This window comes from Protopterus annectens, chromosome 2.part1 (assembly GCF_019279795.1).
Source record: "Protopterus annectens isolate FY-2018-M chromosome 2.part1, PAN1.0, whole genome shotgun sequence".
NCBI classification, from domain to species: Eukaryota; Metazoa; Chordata; order Ceratodontiformes; family Protopteridae; genus Protopterus; species Protopterus annectens.
In genome coordinates this window covers 1533719604-1533741618 of record NC_056729.1, presented here as the reverse complement: position 1 = coordinate 1533741618, position 22015 = coordinate 1533719604, and the positions used below count along the sequence as shown (strand labels likewise).

Genomic DNA, 22015 nt, shown 5'->3' with positions numbered 1-22015 from the left:
AAACCATTTGACTGTGGTTAGTTTGGACTACTTGTGACATAAGTAAAGTCCCATTCTTCAGCAAATCTTTTGAACTGTTGGCTTGTAAACTGCATGTCATTGTCAGAAATAACTTTGTCAAGACATCCATGTACAACAAAATGATGTTTCATCTTAGTAATGACTGTACTAGATGCTAAGTTAGGAAGTAAGTCAGTCTCAAACCAATTGGAGAAAGAGTCTACTAACATCAAATAATGTTGACCATACCACTCAAAGATATCAGTGGGTCAACCAAGGTAGTTCCAGAATCTGGTTAAGCTGAAGTGGTTCCTTCTGTTGATTTGGCTTTGTACTATTAGATACTGAACAAGATAAAAGTGGTCTCTCAATGTCTTGTGACATAGAAGGCCAAAATACTAGTTCTCTTGCCCTTCTTTTGGTAGATTTAGTTCCTGGATGACCACGATGCAAAATAGAAATGTACTCTGGTTGCAAGGACTTTGGAACAATTACTTTTGGACCTATTATTATGATATTGTCAGACAAAATTTCATCTCTGTATGGAATATAAGGTTGCACTTCTTGAGATAAACTAGATGTCTTTGACGGCCATCCTCGATAAAGTGGTTGAGCCTCTGTAAAACTGAATCTGTGGCTGTGTTATCTCTCAGCTCATCAAGATGTGTGGAAGAAAAATTATGCACTTCCATGGGTCTATATAATTTAAACGAAAGTTCAAAATGTCGATCGCTGTAAACAGCGAAAATGCCAATAATCAAATCCTTTATTGTGGGAGGCTACACCCCCCCACATCCCCTGATAATTATATATACCAACTCTGAGATCGCACTACAGTGAGGAAAGGGTAAATTTCCTGATCTTCACTGTACCGCGATCTCACAAAACAGACATCGATTATCGGCATTTTCACTGTTTACAGCGATCGACATTTTGAACTTTTGTTTAAATGATAAAGACCCCACTTCCATGACTACAAAATCATTAGTTAGTTGAGAACCTCGATTGTCATTCTGTTCGGTGGCTATTTTTGGGTGATCTGGATAATTTATCAGCAAGTTAAAGAAGTTTGACTTTCTTGTAGACAAGATTGAAATTGTATTTTTGCAATCTCAGCATCATACGTTGCAGTCTGGCAGGAGCTGAATGCATTGGCTTTCTCAGGATAGTGACTAATAGTTGGTGGTCTGTTTCAATCAGGATATGTCTACCATAAACATAATCATGAAACTTCGAACATGCAAACGCAATTACCAAAAGCTCTTTCTCGATCTGGGTGTACTGCTGTTCAGTATGGGTAAGACTTCTCGATGCATGGGCAGCAGGTTGATCCTCTTGTAGAATAACTGCACCAAGACCAAATTTCGAAGCAATACAGGAAATTGTAACTGCCTTGTGAACATCATAGTATCCAAGAGTTGGTGGACTAGCAATTCTCTGTTTCAGGACATCAAATGGTCTTTGGTGTTGCTCTGACCAAGACCAGGATACATCTTTACATGTCAGCTCATGAAGTGGTGCAAATAGTTGGCTCAAGTCTGGAATGAACTTGCCTAGGTAGTTGACCATGCCAAGAAAACGTTGCAGGGCTTGAACATTGTCTGGAGCTAGCATCTCGAGAATGGCTGTAATAAATGACCAACGTAAGGAACTTCTTGTAGCCTGAATTTACATTTCTGTGCATTGAGCTTAAGATTCACTTGACATGCCCTTTCTAGAACTTTTCTGAGGTTTCTGTCCCATTCAGCTTCATCACGACCTCCTATCAGTATGTCATCTATTATAATAGCACAAGGATACCTAGAAAAAATTGGCTCCATTGCACTCTGAAAGACTTCACTTGCAGAATTTATCCCAAATGGCATTCTCAAAAATCTGTACCTGCCAAACGGAGTACTGAAGGTGGTGAACAATGAGGATTTTTTGTCCAGCTGAATTTGCCAAAATGAACTCTTTGCATCTAAGACAGAAAAAATAGTGGTATTTGGCATTAAGGCTGCAACTTCTTTGATTGTGTGCAGTGCATGATGAGGCCTTTTTAGCTCTTTGTTCAAATCTTGTGGATCAATCATACTCTGATGTCATCTGAGCTTTTCTTATGAGCTACTGTCGTGGAAGATACCCATTCCGTTGGAGTGTCCACTGGACAAATTACACCTTGTCGCACCATTTTGTCTAACTCGGCGGCCTTAACTGTGTGTCATGCATGGCTATTGGAACTTTACACACTGGCCTGATAACTGGTGTGACCTCTGGATTAACTTCATGGTGAACACAGCTGGAAGTTTGTCTAGTCTGTCTTGGAAGAGATCTGCATAGGTTGAAAAAATGTGGGCAAAATTAGAGTAGTGGTCTTTTATGCTAACTTACTGGATTTCCTTATTAAATGAAAGCAGTTCCATTTTCAAAGATTCTCTGAGCCCTAATAATAACTGAATGTGCCTTTTGACCACAAAAAATAATAAGTCGTAGCTGCTTCCTGCTGAGTAACATGAAAGCCTACTACTGAGCCTTTGGTCTGAATTTCTTCACCTCCATAAGCAGCAAAATTTGCACACCTTGCCAAATCAAGCCTTTCACCTTTACACGCACTAGCAAATGTTTCTGCACACATAACGTTGCACTTAGAGCCTGTGTCAACTTTGAGCTCTGCCGATTTGCCATTTATCTGAACAGTACAAAATACTTCATCACCAGCACTTAAATCTACTGCAGTGACTGTTTCATGAAGCATTGACACACCATCAACATAGAGTAGGCTTGTCACAGTCTAACTGATCAACTTGTTTCTTAAAAGGTTCCCTTTTAATAAAAGAATGTGGGCCTTTTGATTTACAAAATCTTTTGAAGTTATTCCATTTATTACATTTGTGGCATTGAAACCAAAAGCTAAATATTTATCCCTTTTAGATTCATGATTACCACCACAACTGCGACAGTTGGCAATGAAATTAGGTACATTAGAAGTGGGGAAAGCCATGAATCATTTTAATTTTGCTGACTCACTCTTATGCTTCACTGAGACTGTGAAAAGTCTGGAATTTGCTAAAACGTTTCGGGATTTACCTGTAGGTGCTGCAGAGTTGCAGCTGCCATGTGTTTGGGCCTGTTTATTTTAACCACATGCTGCATACTATCAACATGAGCTTTATCACTGTGCCTAATAGAGCTGCTCTCATTTGTAAGCATATTTTTGTGTTTTTCTGTGAGCTTGTATATCTGAAAAATCTCAGTGGCCTTATTCAAGTTAAATCACTGTTAGAAAGCAAAATCTTTCTCACAGCATCATTTTTTATACCACACACACGTCTGTCCTTTCTCAACGCATCCCTTAAGTCACCAGACCTGCAAGTTTTAGCTTTATTTCTCAGGTCAGTTATATGTGCTGCAAATGTTTCACCAGGCGTTTGATCCCTTGTGCAAAATAAGTGCCTTTCCATTATAACATTTGTCTGGGGGGAGGGGGTCTATATAACATAGTCTAAGTCTTATAACTTTGAACACATAATGTTCAAACCATTATGTTCCAAGTTACAAAACTTTATCTATTCATTTTATTTTATTTAACATTTGTTGACCGGGAAAGTCCAACTAGGTTCCACAGATCCTGTTTTCAGTGGAGGCCCGGGGAGAAATGCTCCAGAAGCATGCCTTTAGAATGTGGGAGGAAACTGGAGTACCCGGAGGAAACCCATGCGAACGCAAGGAGAACATGCAAACTCCACACAGAAGGCACCCCAGCCGATAATTGAACCGGAGAACCTCTTGCTGTGAGGCGACAGTGTTAACCGCTGCATCACTGCGCCACCCCAACTTTGAATATGGAGGGAAAAAAAAAAACAACGGAAAACAAAATAAACTGTTTTAAGCAGGGGCACAAACCTTCCACAACCCCCACTACTTAAATATACCAACTCCGAGATCACACCCCTTTGAACCAAATGGAAACCTCTGCTTATGGAGGTTTACATTCAAACACTCAAACTTTTACAAATTCGAACTTGTGGTCTCGACCATATGAGGTTCAAACTTGTAAAAGTTCGACTACATGATAGGAACCCTCTGGGGTGGGGTTACAAATTTCTCTAAATTTACATTTTAAGCACTCTGGATCCTCCCTTGACTCAGCCAGTAGAACAATATGTCAGTTTTCCCCTTCTCCAGCATAAATAGCAGGTACATAAATAAATGAGTATTCCCTTTCTATGGCTTCTGACCCAGCTAAATTAAGCAGAATAAATGCCTTTGTACAGTTTGTACGGTCATCTTTATCAGAAAATGCAGCCTGTATAAAAATGTTTGTTTGTGTCTTTCGGCTTTTCCCGGTTAGGGGTCGCCACAGCGGAACTCCCGTCCGCCAATGATTGGCAGTAGATTTTTACGTACTGGCTTGCCGGGCCTAACGCACAACCTTCAACGAAGGAACGCCCATTCACGCATGTCGCCACAGAGAAGACGTTCTAACTGAGAATCGAACGGGCCTGTATAAAAATGTACTCTTGCTCAAATTCTCAGCAATATTGCTGTCAAATATAAGTGCACTGGGCTTTCAAAATCCATGTGCCATGTCCACAAAGTATACACAGACACACCAAAAATACAACCCTTATAATCATGTACAAACTGTTTTGTGAGCTTGTAACAACATCCAAATGCACAGTAAACTCTTTGAAATACTTTACTTTGTGAAATATGCCTTGTAATGGCTGTACTTTGCAAAATATCTTTGCTGTAATACTGTACAAACATGCAAACACCTTAAACACTTCTGATAACTCAGGTATCTTTGCTTAATATGAAAATACATATGCTTTGTGAAAATGCAGTCTCTTCCCTTTACTTTATTCATTGCATGAAGTTCAGACTTTATTTCAAACATTTTCTGTAGTAATCTGAATATTTTTTATCAATATTGTACATATTTGCTTATGTGAATGTTATTTAGAGCGTTCTGTATGCCTCTTTCATAATATATGAAAAAGAAATAGTGCTGAGCAAGTTTTATACCTGGAATTCTTTTCTGACCTGTTTTACAAAGTGTGCACAGTTTTGGGATGGTCTACAGCTGTACATTCCTCCAGCATCTGGATAAGTACCTTAAGTCGTTTTATCCAAGCTGTTTTAAACGTCATGCTCTGAGTTTAGCCCTTTTTAGATATGCTGCTTCTGATACCACATCCTTTAGTCATGCCCCTTTTGACACCATGTTGCTTGTTCATCTCTAACACATATAACAAGAAGGCTTGGTGTTTCGTTCAGATGCTTTAATATATACAAACACATCAGGATAGATAGCAGCATCAGTAAATATGAACAAACTAGTTAACAAACAGAGCTTACATGCAAACATGTTCACATCTCAACAGGTAACTACAAAATGGCAGTCAGGCTTGCATGTGCTCAGAATTTATACTCTAGTACAAGCCCTTGGATAGCTTCTTAAAGGTATATGCACATATATTGATCTACATTATATTTCACATTTAGATAGCTCCAGAATTATCCTACATTTCCACTGAATATTTAAAATTCACACTGAACTTGCTGTGGTGCTGCCAGCCCAGCTAGCTGCAATTTTATAAACAATTCTATGTCATTTGTGAATATTGCTATGATTTATACAGAGCTGTATGTTATGTACTGAACTTCAAGAATGCAACCACAATGTACCCTTCTAGAAAAGAACAGAAATGTATATAAACTGTATACCTGTGCAAATGTAATTTACAAAACTTCAAGAAAATAAGTTGGAATCAAACTATTTTATGATTGTGTTATCTCTCAAGTTCAGTGCAGCAAGCAGACACCATGTCTAGAGCTAGATTTTTTTTCTATTGTCCTGAAAGCAATTTTTTTTACTGGGTTTAAAATGTAAAGCTGCTTCCTAGCAGCTGCACATCTGAGAGATATGTACTTCTCACACAGAAACAATAACATTCTGTTGGTATCTGTTAACCTGGAAATTGAAGGCAAGTGACAAAGAGTGATGTCATCCAAGATGACCAAGCAGTAATATTTGATAGTAATTTAAGAACTGTCTCAGAGAAAGACTGTGCATTTTGTATCTTGTCTTGGACCTAGAAACATCCATTCAGCACTTCTGCCTGTTGCTCTGTAGGTAAGTCTAGGGTACAGTAATTTCTCTTAGATACAGATAGGAATATAGTAAATATTAGTTTAGATGTTTCCTGTATTTATTGTAGACTGTCCTGCAATGTTTCAAAATATTTCCTGTGATTCTGAACTCTGCAGTTACTGTGTTGTTTGAGTATTGTCTTGTTCTTTTATTATTTATTATTGAATATATATAAACCTATCTTTGTGGCTGATATATGGGAGACATATTTAAGCTCTTATACTTGCATATGGTGACACTGTACAGGCACTCTTAAATACCTTTAGTCTTGTCACGCTTACCATTTGGATAATAGTAGCATTACACAGTAGGATTGGTCACCCTTTGTAAGGGCCTTTAAGTAGCTGATAAGTGGGGATTGATGGCAGTGATAACTGTCTTATAGTCTAGGCAGAAGGGGGCATAGCTAGTAAACCTGTGCCAGCCTTCCCCAGGTGTGTGTGTGTGTGTGTGTGTGTGTGTGTGTGTGTGTGTGTGTGTGTGTGTGTGTGTGTGTGTGTGTGTGTGTGTGTGTGTGTCTGTGTTTGTATATAAATCAAATCTCAGTCAGTGAGTGTGTGTGTGTGTCAGCTACTTGGGGAGGGACACAAAGCACTGGTTGAACAGAGAGGGTGCTGGAGCTCTTGGCTTGACCCCTCAGCTGAGCTCTTAACCCTTTAGCTCTGCCAGTGGGGAGTCTTATTGGGGATCTGTAGAAAAAGGAAGAAGCCAGCCCCAGACTGACTGTGATCTCTGTGTCTCTTAAGGGAAATTGTACTTTACTGTGTGTGTTCTTCTCATACTCCCAATGTGTACGTCCCTCACTGGTGTTAGTGGTGAGGATTGAGGCTCCTTGATTATTGGGCCAGTGCAGGGGTGTCACACTTGCATCTACCCCTCTTTACTTACCTTAATGCTGCTGCTGTTGTGCTGCCATAAGCATCTCCCTCACTCATCCAAAGGATGGTTACCCACATGTTCATTTATGTAGCATTGACCTTTTTTCTGCTTAAAACCTACACATCTTTTGGAAATTATATTTGCTTCTTTCTGATCAGGATTTGTTTGCATTCATATGTTCCAACAATGCACTGTCCTTATACACACTTTTAACAATATATGTAGATGTCAATGAAAAAGTCTTCCTTTAGATTCCCTTTGCAGCAGATTGGCATGCTGGTTCTTAATACCTGCTATTCCTGTTACATATACTTTTTCCCACTCATTTTCAGATATAGGCCACTTTTAAAGCTTGCTACATTTTTTGCATTTTATTTTATTTTATTTTATGCAGTTTAGAACCACATATTCTTATAGGTGAGATATTGTGTTCTATTTTAATAGGAAGTGTTCTGAATATCTTACACTAACCCATCTGTAGTGTGTTTGGAACATCCATTTGTCCCTACGTACCTCCTTCCTTCACTTCTTTGCACTGCTCCCATCCTTATGAATCTCCAGCCAAGGCATGAATAATGATATAATAAAATTGCTATATTTTCAACAAATGCCCCTTACTGAACTAAAAAGTCTCACGTAGTTAGAGCTACCCCACCATTAAACAAAGATACAACTGCTTTCAGCTTACAAAGTCATACATTGTCCATCTACCCGTCCTGCACTAAATATAACTTTACACATCTATACCCCCAATCAACCACTACGATCCAACTATCAAAAGCCTCTTGCTATACATTAACCAACCAAGTCTCTTGGATACAAGTTAAATTCCTACTCTTTATCTAAATCGTGGAACAGTCATTCAGACTTCACTCTAATCTGTGGCTCTTTTCCTGCTCTACATCTGGCTAAACTAAGCACTGTTATAATAAACAGCACCTTCTTCTAACACCATTCTGCCCCAGTTCTCACTCAACCTACCTTCTACTCACCCCTCCCTTATACAAGCTACACTCTACCCCATTATCATTCACCCCTCCATTCACTCATTCCCTTTATTATAATTTGACACACTAATCCTGCTTCCTGTCACTCATTTCTCCTACCCCCCTCTTCTCTTTTCAATCTTCCCATATTCCCCAACTTTATAACTATCTCAGTCTTGGTATTGACTTTACTATACTGCCTTATGACTTTATTTTCCCCTATCAGATTTAACTTTATACATTATCTTAGCACAGCATATAGCTACTGTACATATCAAAATGGTCCTATACTTTGTATGCTTTATTCCTAGACAATGTTTAAACTTAATTATTAGCATCCAATTACTGTACATAAAAGAAAGTTATGTTCCTACACTATACTGTTTGTTTTCTAATCCAATGTTAAATTGTACTGATATATACTCATGTATATTTCTCTGATATCATTATTGCTTAGTGTTTGGAGCTTTTCTCCCTGGACCCTCACTGAAAAAGGACAACAACCCAATTACACTTTTTTAGTAAACAAATGCCAAAAAAATAAATAATAAAATTAACAAAAATATCTCAGCATATGTCAAGGATAAAATGAAAAAGAAAACTATATAGATTTACACTAAGTAAACATACACAGCTTTCTTTCCATTTTTATATATCAGGAAAAAAACTAGAAGACAACAGAGGAGAACTGGGCACATGTATGTTGCCCATGAGTGCTGATTAAAGTATGATGTCTGTAATGTGAATAAATAAATAGATAACCACTAAAGGCAACTCTGCATTTGTTAAGTATGAACCAAAGGCAATTTCATTTTCTTGATAAGAATTTTGTGTATGGTTTCTAAATTAAAAAGTTTTTTTTTTCTCTTACTGTGCTGAGATGCAGCAATGCTTGGCTAAGTAGGCTTGCTGAGATGTTCTGTTGAACATTGTCATATAATGTTTTTTTTTTTACCTAGGTTCATTATTAGTAATTTTCATTTTAGAGGAGGTTTAAAGTTTGTCTGCAAACTTGGAAGGTTACACATGTAGATATGATTTTTCTTTTATTGCATTTTAGGTTACCGTCATGTCTACTTGGAAGGTATGGAGGAGGCATCCATCTTTGTTCATGTTATGCTCCATGATGTCACTGGTAAGGTAGGTATATACAGAAAAAAGGTTTATATTTTCTAATATTTTAAAAATGAAGTACTTGGGGTGCAACACAAAACTTGGTTCAAATTTGCTGGTATTTTGATCTCCGGGGTTATTTCTTCACTGATATGACATAAACTATCTTAAATGCAAAAAAGTAAACACTGCAGCATTATTTTGTCATGATGACTTAGGTGTGCTTGAACAGTTAATACCAGATTTCAGGAACTGAGTTTGCTTCACATTTTTTTTTTTTAAATAATTTGTATATCTGATCTAAATATATGTTTGTGAAGCATTACATGCTATGACTGATGAAAGTCTACTGCTTTGCAGCTGGAGATCCATCTTTATTCTACAACTTCCATATCCAAATGTCTTTGAGATTTGTTATCAGAGCAGCTTCGGGCGTGGGACCGATGCATTGCTTCACAGGATTTTTGTTTGAGTAAATTGCCAGATTTTTGCAGCTGCTACCTACCACTAACATTTAACCCCTACCTTCCTATTTTCTTTCCTTTCTCTACCCTTACATCTTTCTTCCTACCATCCTAATAATTTTAATTTTTTTCTCCTCTCACCCCCATATCCCCTTCCAAATAATTCTTAATTTCCTTAATGCAAATTTTCAACAGCATTGAATAGATGCACAGTCTCCCTAATAACTCCTTACATTTAAACATCACTGTTACTTCTATCTTACTGCTTTCACTTATACTATTTTCCCTAAAAATGAATATTTGCACTACAGAACTATCAAACATTTGTCTGTTTTCCAACCCATTATTTATATTTTGTAAAAAATATATTTTTATGTGATGTTAATTTTTTCTGTCCAATACGTAAATTAGTATGTACTTTCAATACTTATTCTACCTCATGTATCTATTCAATGCTGTTTAAAAATTATTGTTATATGTTTACTGTTATTGCCAAATTTTATAACTACTGTTGGAGCTTTTCTCCCCAGGTCTCCACTGAAAATGGGTTTCTGACCAAGTCAGTCTTTCTCAGTCATCAAATGTCAATAAATAAATAAATACACAAATAAAATAAATAAATACTATATAATATAAATCTAAGAAAATCAACAAACAGTTATGATTCATGAAGGGTTGTTTTTCTCTAAAAGGAATCTCATAGGAAAATTTTAAAAATGAAAAAAAAAGTCTCAGCAATTTACATGGGGGTAAACTAATTTGTTACAAAACCAAATCACTCTTTTACCACTTTTGGTTTATTGGCTCAACATAGAGATTTGTTCAGAAAGAAAGTGATTCCTAGCAACCAAGCATATAAATAATTTCTTAAAAGTGTCATCTGATATTACAAAAACTATGCGTTCTGACATTAATGCAGATGCTTCTATGAAGAGCCTTGTATATTTGAGCCACATAACTGAAATAATACATGTGAAAGATGTATGAAAGGTCACAATGACTGCAATAGCAGAGTTGTGGTGTACACAGGCATGTGCTGAAACTGTGACAGCCTTAATATACAGCTTTAGGTAAAATCATACAGAAGCTGCCACATATATGAGCATTATCATCCCATTAAAACAAAGATGAAGAACAGCGGTCTTTATTGAACATAAAGAACTTCGAGAAATACAAAAAGTCCATTTCTTGTATATTCAAAGTGTATGGATAAAAATAAGAAGAGGTCACTACAGAACCATTCTGGACAAGCAGGAACTATATTAACACTTGAAGTTAGAGTCCAATCACTCCTTGGTCTTAATGACCACAATAACCTGAAATATATTTTGAGTATGAAACACACGTAGCACTGGATTATTCGTCCTGCACTTATACTGGCCATTGCATTATTATATTTTTATATATTTCTTCATAATATTAATTATGCCTACATTATAAATTAGTGTCAAAGTCCTGTACCTTTATTAGCAATTGTTTTATTTATTTTATTTTTATTTATTTTATTTCACATTTGTTAACCAGGTTAGTCCAACTGAGTTTGCAAACAAACTCATTTTCAGTGGAGACCCGAGGGGAAAAGCCCCAGCAAAAATAAGTAAAAATAAAGTGACAATATACAAATATTAAATAACAATCACAATACAAAATAATTGTAACAAAGAAAAGGTGATTAACTATTTGCATTGCATTGATAGTAAGCAACCCATTTTCAGAGGGGACCCAAGGGGAAAGCGCCCCAGCAAACATAAGCAAAGATAAACATACAGGACAAAAAACTATTAAAAACAACACTGCAAATACGAAATTAATTATAAAGAGAAAAACAAAGGAAAAAAAGTATGAACATTAAGGGTTGCACTGATAGTAGTGGACTAAAATGTACTACATATGAGAGTAAAAACAAAAGGATAATTGTTCAAAAGAAAGACATTGATAGGAAGTGGGGGGTAGTGTGGAGAATGGGAGGGGGCTATAATAGGGCTATAGTAGTAGAGCTGAGGGTTTAGGAGGTTTGTTTAAGCAGAAGTTACTAACAGAAAGAAAGTTAGAATATGCAACAGATTATACAGTGGCAGACACTAAGACTACGTGTGGTGAAGCTAGTGGCATCATTTCAAGTTTAGTAGGTGGGATTTAAGCTCCTTTTTAAAACATTGGATCTAATATGGAGCGGGAGTTTGTTCCAATTTAGTGAGACAGAGCATTTGTTAAGTAGTTTGTTAATATTCCTTTTGTGTTTATAAACTGAGAGAAGATGGTGATCAGCACTCCGGAGAGGCCGGGGGGGGGGGGGATAGAGAGTAACATGGGAGGCGAGAGAAGGTCAGGCAGAGGGATTGTTGAGTATGAAAGAGGTAGTGTGGAGTTGCAATTGTAGGAGAAGGTGTGGAAATTTAAGCCACTGAAGTTTATTTAATGAGAGGCAGTGATGTGAAGAGAGTGGTTGGTTTAGAATAAATCTGGAAATTTTGTTGCATGTTTGTTCCAATTTCTGCATTGAGGTATTTTGATATTGGTAAGGATGGGAGAAGCATATAGAAGACTGGGTAAGAGAAATGTCTGTGCAAGAGTGCATTTAGTGACAGTAGTGAGGAAAATTTTGTTCCTATAAAGTAGCCCAAGTTTTTGGTGGGTTTTTTGATGGTCTGTTGTATGTGCAAGTCAAATTTTAGTCGGTCATCAATTATTACCCCAAGGAGTTTGGTGTGTGAGGCAGGGGAGATAGTGGTGCTATCTAGAGAGGAAAGAGAAAAGTTGGATTTAAGGTGAGAGAGTGTCTGAGGTAGGAAGAGAAGGTGTTAAGTTTTCTTAGGGTCAAGGATTAGTTGATAGTTTCTGAGCCATTTTTCAACAGAGATAAAGGAAATTTGTGTTAGTGTGTGTAGATCAGAGATGGTATTGGAGATAGATAAGAGAGTAGAGTCATCTGCGTATTGTATTACAGATGAGAGACTGCAGGATGAATGTAGGTTGTTGGTAAAAATGTTGAAAAGGAGCGGTCCAAGTATGGAGCCTTGGGGTACTCCTGTTTGAACAGCAAGGAAGGGTGAGAAAGCCTACTGCCATCAACAGCTTTTTTTTCTGCCAGTAAGGTAGGACTGGTTCCAACCAAGAGTAGAAGAAGAGAAGTTTAGGTCTGAGAGTTTGTTAAAAAGGATGGGATGCGACTCAGTGCCGAAGGCTTTAGAGAGATCAAGGAATAGACATGAGATGAGAAGGTTGTTGTCCCTAGCTTCTGCAACCTTTCAAGTAAAGGATAGTAAGGCAGTCAAGGTACTGTGTTTAGGGCAGAAACCATGTCGGAGAGGAGATTTTTGTGAATGAGGTAGGACAGTAGTTGAGTATGTTTACATTTTTTAAGGGTCTTAGACAGCGGTGAGAGACTATCGATTGGTCTATAGTTAAAGGGTTGAACAGAGTTGCCATCTTTGTGTGGAGTAGTGGTATAGAAGGATTTCCGTATTTCTGGTATGGTAGAGTCTTGTATGGAGCAGTTGATTAAGATGGATATGAAATAGAGTCAGCAGCAATTTTCAGAAATTGAGGTGGGAGTTTATCAGTGGAGGGAGAGCATGGTTTTAGTTTAAGAATCAGGGATTTGATATTATTTAGTAGAAACAGGTCACAAGGTAAAAGGCTGAAAGACAGAGGAGCACAGAGGTTTAGGAGGAGGTGAGGTTGACACAGAAGAGAAGGGATGAGCAGAGTTACAAGAGGACAGGAGTTTAGAAATGCTGTCTATGAAGTGTTTAAGTAAGTCTGCAGTTTCAGAGAGGGAGTGATAGGGGAAAGGTTTAGGGATGGTAGGAGAACCAGTGTGGAGCAGGGAGTTGATAGTACTCCAGAATTTTTTGGGGTCATTTAGGTGAGAGCTTTGAAATTTAGTGAAATACTGGCATTTATCCAAAATAATACATTTTTTACATGATTTCTGAGTTGCTTATAACCTTGGAGAAAGGTAGGAGGATTAGTGGTTTGCCATTTTTTCCATAGAGCATCTCTTTCATGCATCAAAGCATGAGTAGCTTTGGAGAGCCAGGATGCAAAATTAGATTTGGTTCTGATTTTGTGAGTTGGGGCAAGAGAGTTTAGGACATAATTTAGGACATTATTAAAAATGTTTTCTGTTTTATTCTGAATATTATGTATGTCTGCATTTTAAATTAGTGCCAAATGTCAAAGTATTTTTTTTTTTTTAATATCACAATACATTTTTAAGAAGTTCTTTAAATGTGCTATGGTTAGATAGATGGCCTTTGTTCTGAAGAAGTCACCATTTTGAATTGAATGAGACAAAAATCACTAAGGTCTTTCGGCTTTTCCCGGTTAGGGGTTGCCACAGCGGAACTCCCATCCGCTAATGATTGGCAGTGGGTTTTTACGGTGCAGAGTTGCCAGCCCAACGCCCAACCTTCAAAGAAGGCATGCCCATTGACACATGCCCCTACCTGCATGTCATTAGCATCAGTCAACCATGGGGAGGACATGCAGATTCCACACAGAAGGCGCTCCAGCCAAGAATCGAATGGGAGAACCTCTTGCTGTGAGGCGACAATGCTAACCGCTGCACCACATTTAGTTTTTAATAAAATTAGTTCTCTGTGATCCTAATTGCTGAGATTTTTTTTTATTTTATTTTTTGATTATTCATTCTTGATTCGGATTTCACTATCAGATTTGTGTTTTTATTACAGATTATCTATAATACTGGTAAGTTTAAGAACGATGGTTTGTAACCTGTTTATCAACTTCTTATGGTTGTTATTACGAAATGCATTGGCAGACTGATTAATGAACAAAAAAATAAGTCCAGACTGATGGCACTGAGAAAACAATCAGTGAAAAAAAATCTTGTATTAATCATCTCTGTTGTTTTGAGCCTTTGTACAGTATGTGATCAGAACATTATTGTTAGTTTACACTCATTTATTTTAGTTTCATAGGTTCATATGTGTACTAGGCTAATGGCCCTGAAGCCTTTACAAGCCTAGCCCAATAGGATTACCCTGGCATCATGCCACCTGACCTTAGTTCCCAGTGCTTCTGTTGAGTAGAGCCACTGGAATGATCCCGTGGAGGGGGCGGGGATTTTCTATTTCCCATCAAATCATTACGATTTCTCTTGAAGAGGCCAGTAAGGTGCTCTGCTTGACATGTATGGCAAGTCTATTCCATAGCATGGGCAGTCTCTGGGTTATGAACCTGTCCCTCCAGCATGTTCTGTTGATTGTGGTATTCAGGCTGAGGTCTCTGGAGCATGTGGTACGGAGGGATTGGGATTTCTTTAGATGTAGAGTTTCTAACAGAGCTGGGTCAGACACAGGTTTGTAAGTCAAGCAGAAGTCGCCTCTATGTAGGCGATATGAGTCAGAGAATAGTTGGAGTTTGAGTCTGTCCATATAGGACAAGTGTTTAAGGCCTAGGATCCTCTTTGTGAGGTACTTTTGCAGCCTCTCCAGTTGCTGCAGGTGTCTGGTGAGGTACATGCCAAATGGGGCATTGTACTCAATGATTGGCCTAATGAGGGAAGAGTAGAGGGAGACAATCACCTCTTTCTTCCTGGATGCAAAACCCTTAGTAATGAGATGTGCCACATGGAAGGACTTTCTGACCACAATGGCAATGTGGTGATCAAAAGAGAGGTGGCTGTCAACCTCTGTTCCCAGATCTCTTATAATGGCTTCTGTGTTCAGTGGACTACCATTGATGTGGTAATTTATGGGAACCGGGTTTTTCCCAAAGGGGATGATGACACATTTTTTGGCATTGTGCTTAAGGCTATGGTTCTGACACCAGTCGTTGGTCTCAGTGAGGCCTTTTTGTAGGATGTCAACATCACTTGGGGAGTCAGTAATAGCTCCCAACTTGCAATCATCTGCGAACTTTGTCAGCCAGTCTCTTCGTGTTGGCCTGGACTTCAGAGAACTAGATACCAAACAGGAGAGGACCCAGGACCAAACCCTGTGGGACTCCATTCATGACTGGTCAGCAGTCTGAGTTGGAGTCAGCTACTTTCACACTGTGGGTTCTGTCTGTGAGCCAGTTTTCAACCCACCTAGTGATATAGAGGTTGAAGTATAGCTTAGTGAGTTTTTCTATGATTCCTGAGTGGGGAATAGTATCAAAGACCTTGGCCAGATCAAAGTAGGCTGTATGAACCACCTTGCCTTCATCCACTGCTCTGGTGACTGACTCAAAGAAGTCGACCAAGTTGAGCAGGCATGATCTACCCTTCACAAAACCAAACTGTGTGGGATCCAGAGTTTGGAGATTCCCTATATCCTTGTTTATTAGGTCCATGATGATGCATTCCATAGCATTGCATATCAGACTCATCAGGCTAATGGGATGATAGTTCCCAGGGTCAGTAGTCACTCCTCCTTTGTGGAGAGGGATGACTGTAGTAGTGCACTATTTGGTAGGGACAAAGCCTGAGGGGAGTCTGTGACTGGACAGGGCCCACAGGTGAAGTTCTAGTTCACTCTGTAGTTCATGTAAAACACAGCCAGGGATATTGTCAGGTCCCATAGAAGCTGTATTCTTTGCCTTGGACAGTGCTGTTTTAACCTGTGCAGCAGTAATACTGGGTGCCTGGCAATCTACTGGTATTGTGATTGCTCCTTTGTGGGGGGGGGGGGGAGTTGGCACTGAATCTTTCAGCCAGTATATTGGCAATATATGTTGGCTTGGTATAGGAGGTACCATTGTGCAATTGCTCAGAGCAAATCTAAGTTTTGCCATGGAGACTCTTTACATAACTATAGAAGGTCTTGTGGTTGTCTTTACTATCTGTGGCAATTCTGTTTTCATAGCTAGCTTTAGAGGATTTGAGGGATCTCAACATTTTGTTGAGGTTGATGAGAGTTTTTCCATTCTTAGGACTTCACCTTATTCTGCATCAGTTTCCTCCTTATGTTGTAGAGTTTGTTTATGGCAGTGGACCACCAGATTGGCTTCCTTTTTTTGGAGGAAAGTGTCTTGGTTCTATTGGGTGTGGCGAGATCCATACATTTGTGTATGTGTTCGTACAGTTCATTGGTGTATGATTTGGTGCAACTATTCTCCATATGCATGGGTGCCGTGAAGTTAGCCACTTCTGTTTTTAAGAGCCCAAAATTAGCTTTAGAGAAGTTTTTCATGGTGGTTACCTTTGCAGGGGAGAGGGGGGTGGAAGGAATGTGAATGTGAATTTCCAAGGTGATTAGTTTGTGGTCAGATCTAACCAGGGAGACGACTGTTGGTGTAGAGCAACGGTCACTCATGTTAGGATGTTGCTAACTCTAGTGGGGTAAGAACGAGCTGGTCCAGAGCATTGGAATTAATGCATTCCAGGAAACGTTGGGCAAGTGTATTGGTACATGAGTTGTTTTCCCAGTTAATGGAGGGGCAGTTGAAGTCGCCCAGTATGATGGTGTTAGGTTGGATCCTAATATTCTCCAGGGTTCTTAGGAACGTGGAGTGTGAGTCTTGGGACATGGTTGGGGACCTATAGCAGGTTATGACCTGAATCGCTGTCTTACCCAATGTTAGCTACACCGGAAGTATCTCAGATGCGTTATGTTGGACTATCAGTCTGGAGGTGTGCACATCCTTTATGAATATGGAAACACCATCATCTTTGGAGCTTTGATCTAAGTTCTGAGGCTGAAAGGTGTGGGATGAGTTATAGCCTGGTAGTGCAGGTGTGCTTTATGCTGCCTTGAACCAGGTCTCTGTTACACGACAAATGTCGATGTTCTCCATTTAAGGAGTGCTTCGAGAGAGTGCATTTTGAGATTTTAGACTTCTAGCTTTGAGCAGCATGACCCTCAGATTGCATTTGTTTGTAACTGTTACGGTGCTAATTTGTCTTTGGAGCACCACCTAAAAAGGGCACTATAGGGGTGGCAAGAGCCTTGGCCAGTATCCAGAAGCCCAGGGATGACAGATGCAGGCCAGCTCTGGAAAAGCATCTAGGTCTGTCAATCATGTCATCCCAGGCAGACAGATACTGGATCCCCTTAGAATAACACCAGAAACTTAGCCAATTGTTGAAATCAATCATTTTCTGCTTGTACTGTGGTATCATTCTGGGTGATGATAGGATGCTGCTCAGGGCTAGGGTCATACCTGCCTGGGCCACATAATCCGAGGACTCCTCCATGTCTGTTTTCATGTAGTCCAGGGAGGTACATCTCAGGTCATTCACACCAACATGTACAATGACAGAGTCATTTGTATTGATTATATGTATTGATTAAAAAAAAATCACAAATAGGTGTAAGCATATAAACATGCAGATATATTTGTGAATGTTTATAAAAAGCTACATCTCTTTCTGTCTGTAAGATAGATAGAATGATAGATAAATATAGATAGATATAGAGATTTACAGACAGAGAGAGAAATAGCTAGATATACATATAGCTATACAAACACATGCAGACATACGCACACACACAGATAATCATATATATATATATATATATATATATATATATATATATATATATATATATATATATATATATATATTTAGATATATATATATATATATATAGATATATATATATATATATATATATATATATATATATATCTATATATATATCTATATATATATATATAGGGTCTATGTTATAAGATCAACGGTTGAAAACATTGAACAACATATGGTCGACACCATATGGTCAATGTTATAAAAGAAAAGAAAAAAGTACCCTCATGGGTTTAAGAAGAGGGGCAAGCCCCCCTACACCCCCGCTACTTAAATATACTAACTCCGAGACCGCACTACATTGCAGTAAACGGAAATCTTCCCTTACGGAGATTTCCGTCTACACGCTCGAGATTCTGAGCATTCAATATTCTCATGTCGACAATGTCAGATTCGACATTGTTGGCATTCAAGAATATAATATAGAACCTATAAATATATATATGAATCACTGACCCACTAAATCAATATAGACATAGACTGCATTGGCCACAAACTTGCTAAATTGAAAAAAATATTTTATATAGGGGATAAGCCCAAATGCGACCCGTCACACCCCTTACTAATTATATATACCAACTTGAGACAGCAAAACAGTGGTAAAAGGTTGTATTGCTCAGGCTCTGAATTGCTTGTATTGCTCAGGCTTTGGATTGCATTGCATAAGTGGAAAGTCCTTAAGATTCCAAGAGCAGGATAAGTTATTTCTTACACTTATTTCACTGATCTACACTTCTGAAATGCCTATGATTGTGCTATACAGTTGCTCTACTACATTTTGCACTGTTATAAAGCTTTTTTTATTGTTTCACTGCATTTATATACTGTTTTAACATTACTTAACTGTAAACTGCTTTTTCATACTGAGAGTTGTATTTTCTGTTTGTGAGTGCTCTATCCGAGCTTTTCTGTGCATTTCTGATAATTGTTTACAGTTAAAAGCATTCTCGAGTCTGCTCCTTGATCTGTTTAAAACTTTCATTTAGTGCCTACAGCTAGGAACTGTAATAGTGTGCATTACTATAATTGCATTTTTTTATTTAACTACTAAATTGTAAACTAATTTTTCGTACTGAGACTTGTATTTTCTCTTTGTGGGTGTTCCTTCTATGCTTTTAAAGTGAGGTTTCTGTGTTCTGCTCAGTTGGCATAATCTTGATAGAGGCCTCTTGTCTAAGCTGGTAGTTTTGTTTGAGTTTCCTGTGTTTCTGGCAGCCATTTTCTGCTGATTGTCTTCATTATTATTGAGAGTAACAAGGCCTCCTGACCTTCTGTAGTATGAATGATTGGGTAATAGCAGGGGCTGAGTAGTAATCTGATCTTCCAACTCTTCCATTCTTACTGCTATATAAACCCTGTGTCTTGTAAAAGTCGTGCTTGCATTTCTCAGGCTCTGGATTGCATTGAATAAGTGGAAATTCCTTAATATTCCAAGAGCCAGATAAGTTATTTCTTACACTTATTTCACTGAACTGCACTTCTGAAATGCTGATAATTGTGCTATACAGTTGATCTACTACCTTTTGCACTGATATGAAACTTTTTAATTGTTTCACTGCATTTATGTACTATTTTATACTGTTTTAACATTACTTAACTGTAAACTGCTTTTTCACACTGAGAGTTGTATTTTCTGTTTGTGAGTGCTCTATCCAAGCTTTTCTGTGCATTTTTGATAATTGTTTACAGTTAAAAGCATTCTCAAGTCTGCTCCTTGATATGTTTAAAACTTTCATTTAGTGGCTACAGCTAGGAAGTGTAATTTTTCCCACCCACCCTCTCTAGTGTTGTGTGTTCTTATACATGGTGGCCTTGCAGTTGCCCGCCCATACTGTATATTTGATCTGTGACACTCCTCCCAGTCTAGTGTCATTAGTTCACTCAATCTGATAGAGAACATTTGTGAAGGCCAACCCACTCAGATTCTTAAAGTTGGATTAACTTCTGTTCTAGCTTTCTCCATTTCCACTTTACTGGAAAAAAAATTTAAGCTTGCTTCCCCCTTTCCTGTGGCAGGTCTTGTCCAGATACGGATTTGCTGTGTCCAGGACTGTTTGTGAGCTCCTATGATTCCCCCCCCCCCCCCACTTAACTGGGGTTAAACTATTCCTGGTGCCATAAAGTCTGTTCTTCAAAATTTCCCTTGCAACTAGCCAACTTTTTAGTTTTAACACTCATCCATTTCTTTGAGCTCAGCACTTGTTCAGAACTCATTGTAAGCACTAAATAAGTTACAAATTACTACAGCACTCAACTTTCCTCACTTGTCTAGAGGAAACAGTTTTTAGTACTTAATAAATAAGCACTTATTCAGGCATGGCTAAAGGTCAGCTGCCAGTGTTTTCTCCTGTCTACCTGATGAATCTGGGCATCTTGAGACAATGCAGCAATTGCCTCATGAACACAGACAACCCTCTCCTCCTACCACCCAACACCATGACCTGTGAGAAATGCACATATATAGCCAAACTGGAAGCAAAGCTCTCTTCACCAAAGACTGGCCTAGACAGTCAAGAGGAGAAGGTAAACACTTGCACTGCACCACACTCATCACATAGTCCCTCAAAACCTACACCACCAAAACACACACACAGAAGCACAAATCACACACCTACATTCACGGAGGCTCTCAGTACAAATCTGCCCAAACAACAGAGACCTCCAAAGCAGAAATGTAAGCAGCCTCCACCCCCCAACACAACCCAAATGACACATACTCAGTGTGCCACTCAACTACAGCTCATAAGGCATAACGTACCCAACACTCTAGTCATAGGTGACTCTATAGTCAGGCACACTGATGTTCCACTCACCAGGCTAAACAAGGAAAAAGTTACTGTCAGCTGCCTGTCAGGTGCCAGGATCCAACACATAATGCATACACTCAGGACACTCCAAAACAAGTACAAATATGACTCTGTCATTGTCCATGTTGGTGTGAATGACCTGAGACGTACCTCCGTGGACTACATGAAAAGAGACATGGAGGAGCTCTCTGATCTTGTAGCCCAGGCAGGTATGACCCTAGCCCTGAGTAGCATCCTGCCATTACCCAGAATGACACCCCAGTACAAGGACAAAATGATTGACTTTAACAATTGGCTAAGCTTCTGGTGTCATTCTAAGGGAATCCAGTATCTGTCTGCCTGGGATGACATGATCGACAGACCACGCTACTTTGCCAGAGATGGCCTGCACCTGTCGCCCTTGGGATTCTGGGTGCTGGCAAAGGCTCTTGACACCCCTATAGTGCCTTTTTTAGGCAAGGTTCAAATGACAAATTCACCACTGTAACAGGTACAAGCAAGCAAACTCTGTGGGTAATGCTACTCAATGCTAGAAGTCTAAAACTCAAAATGCACTCACTCAAGGCACTCCTTAAAATGGAGAACATTGACATCAGTTCAGTGACAGAGACCTGGTTCAAAGCTCCAGAGAGCACCCTTGCATCGGCCACCAAACCTGGACCGAAACACTAAAGATGGAGGCATGTCCATATTCATTAAGGATATCCACACCTCCAAGCTAGTTGCTCAGTATAATGCACCCGAGATTATCCAAGTTCAACTAACTCTGGGCAAAACCACAATGCAGATTGTAGCTTGCTACAGACTCTCCACCATGACCCAGGATCCCCACTCCTCTTTTCTTGATACACTGGAAAATATTAAGGTACAACCCAACACTCTAATAATGGGTGATTTCAACTACCCTACCATTAACTGGGAAAACTACTCATGTACCAACTCTTTTGCTCAACGTTTTCTGGAAATCATCAATTCCAAAGCCTTGGATCAACTTATCCACATCCCCACCAGGGGCAGCAATATCCTAGACCTGGTCATCACCAACATGGGTGACCGGTGTTCCACACCAGAGGTCAGCTCCTCATTGGTCAGATCTGACCACAAGCTAATCACCCTAGACATCCACTTCCCGCTCCCACCCCCCATTAGGA

At 39.0% G+C, this 22015-nt stretch overlaps 1 protein-coding gene across 3 annotated transcripts in view; it reads left to right on the top strand.

Moving 5' to 3' along the window:
• Window positions 1-22015, top strand: part of PLCH2 (phospholipase C eta 2) — a 1923638-nt gene that overhangs the window by 1720682 nt on the left and 180941 nt on the right. For all 3 annotated transcript variants that reach the window (XM_044062990.1, XM_044062992.1, XM_044062991.1), the window contains exon 21: window positions 9062-9141. In XM_044062990.1, the coding sequence (XP_043918925.1) occupies window positions 9062-9141 (80 nt within the window). The remainder of the gene's footprint in view (window positions 1-9061; window positions 9142-22015) is intronic.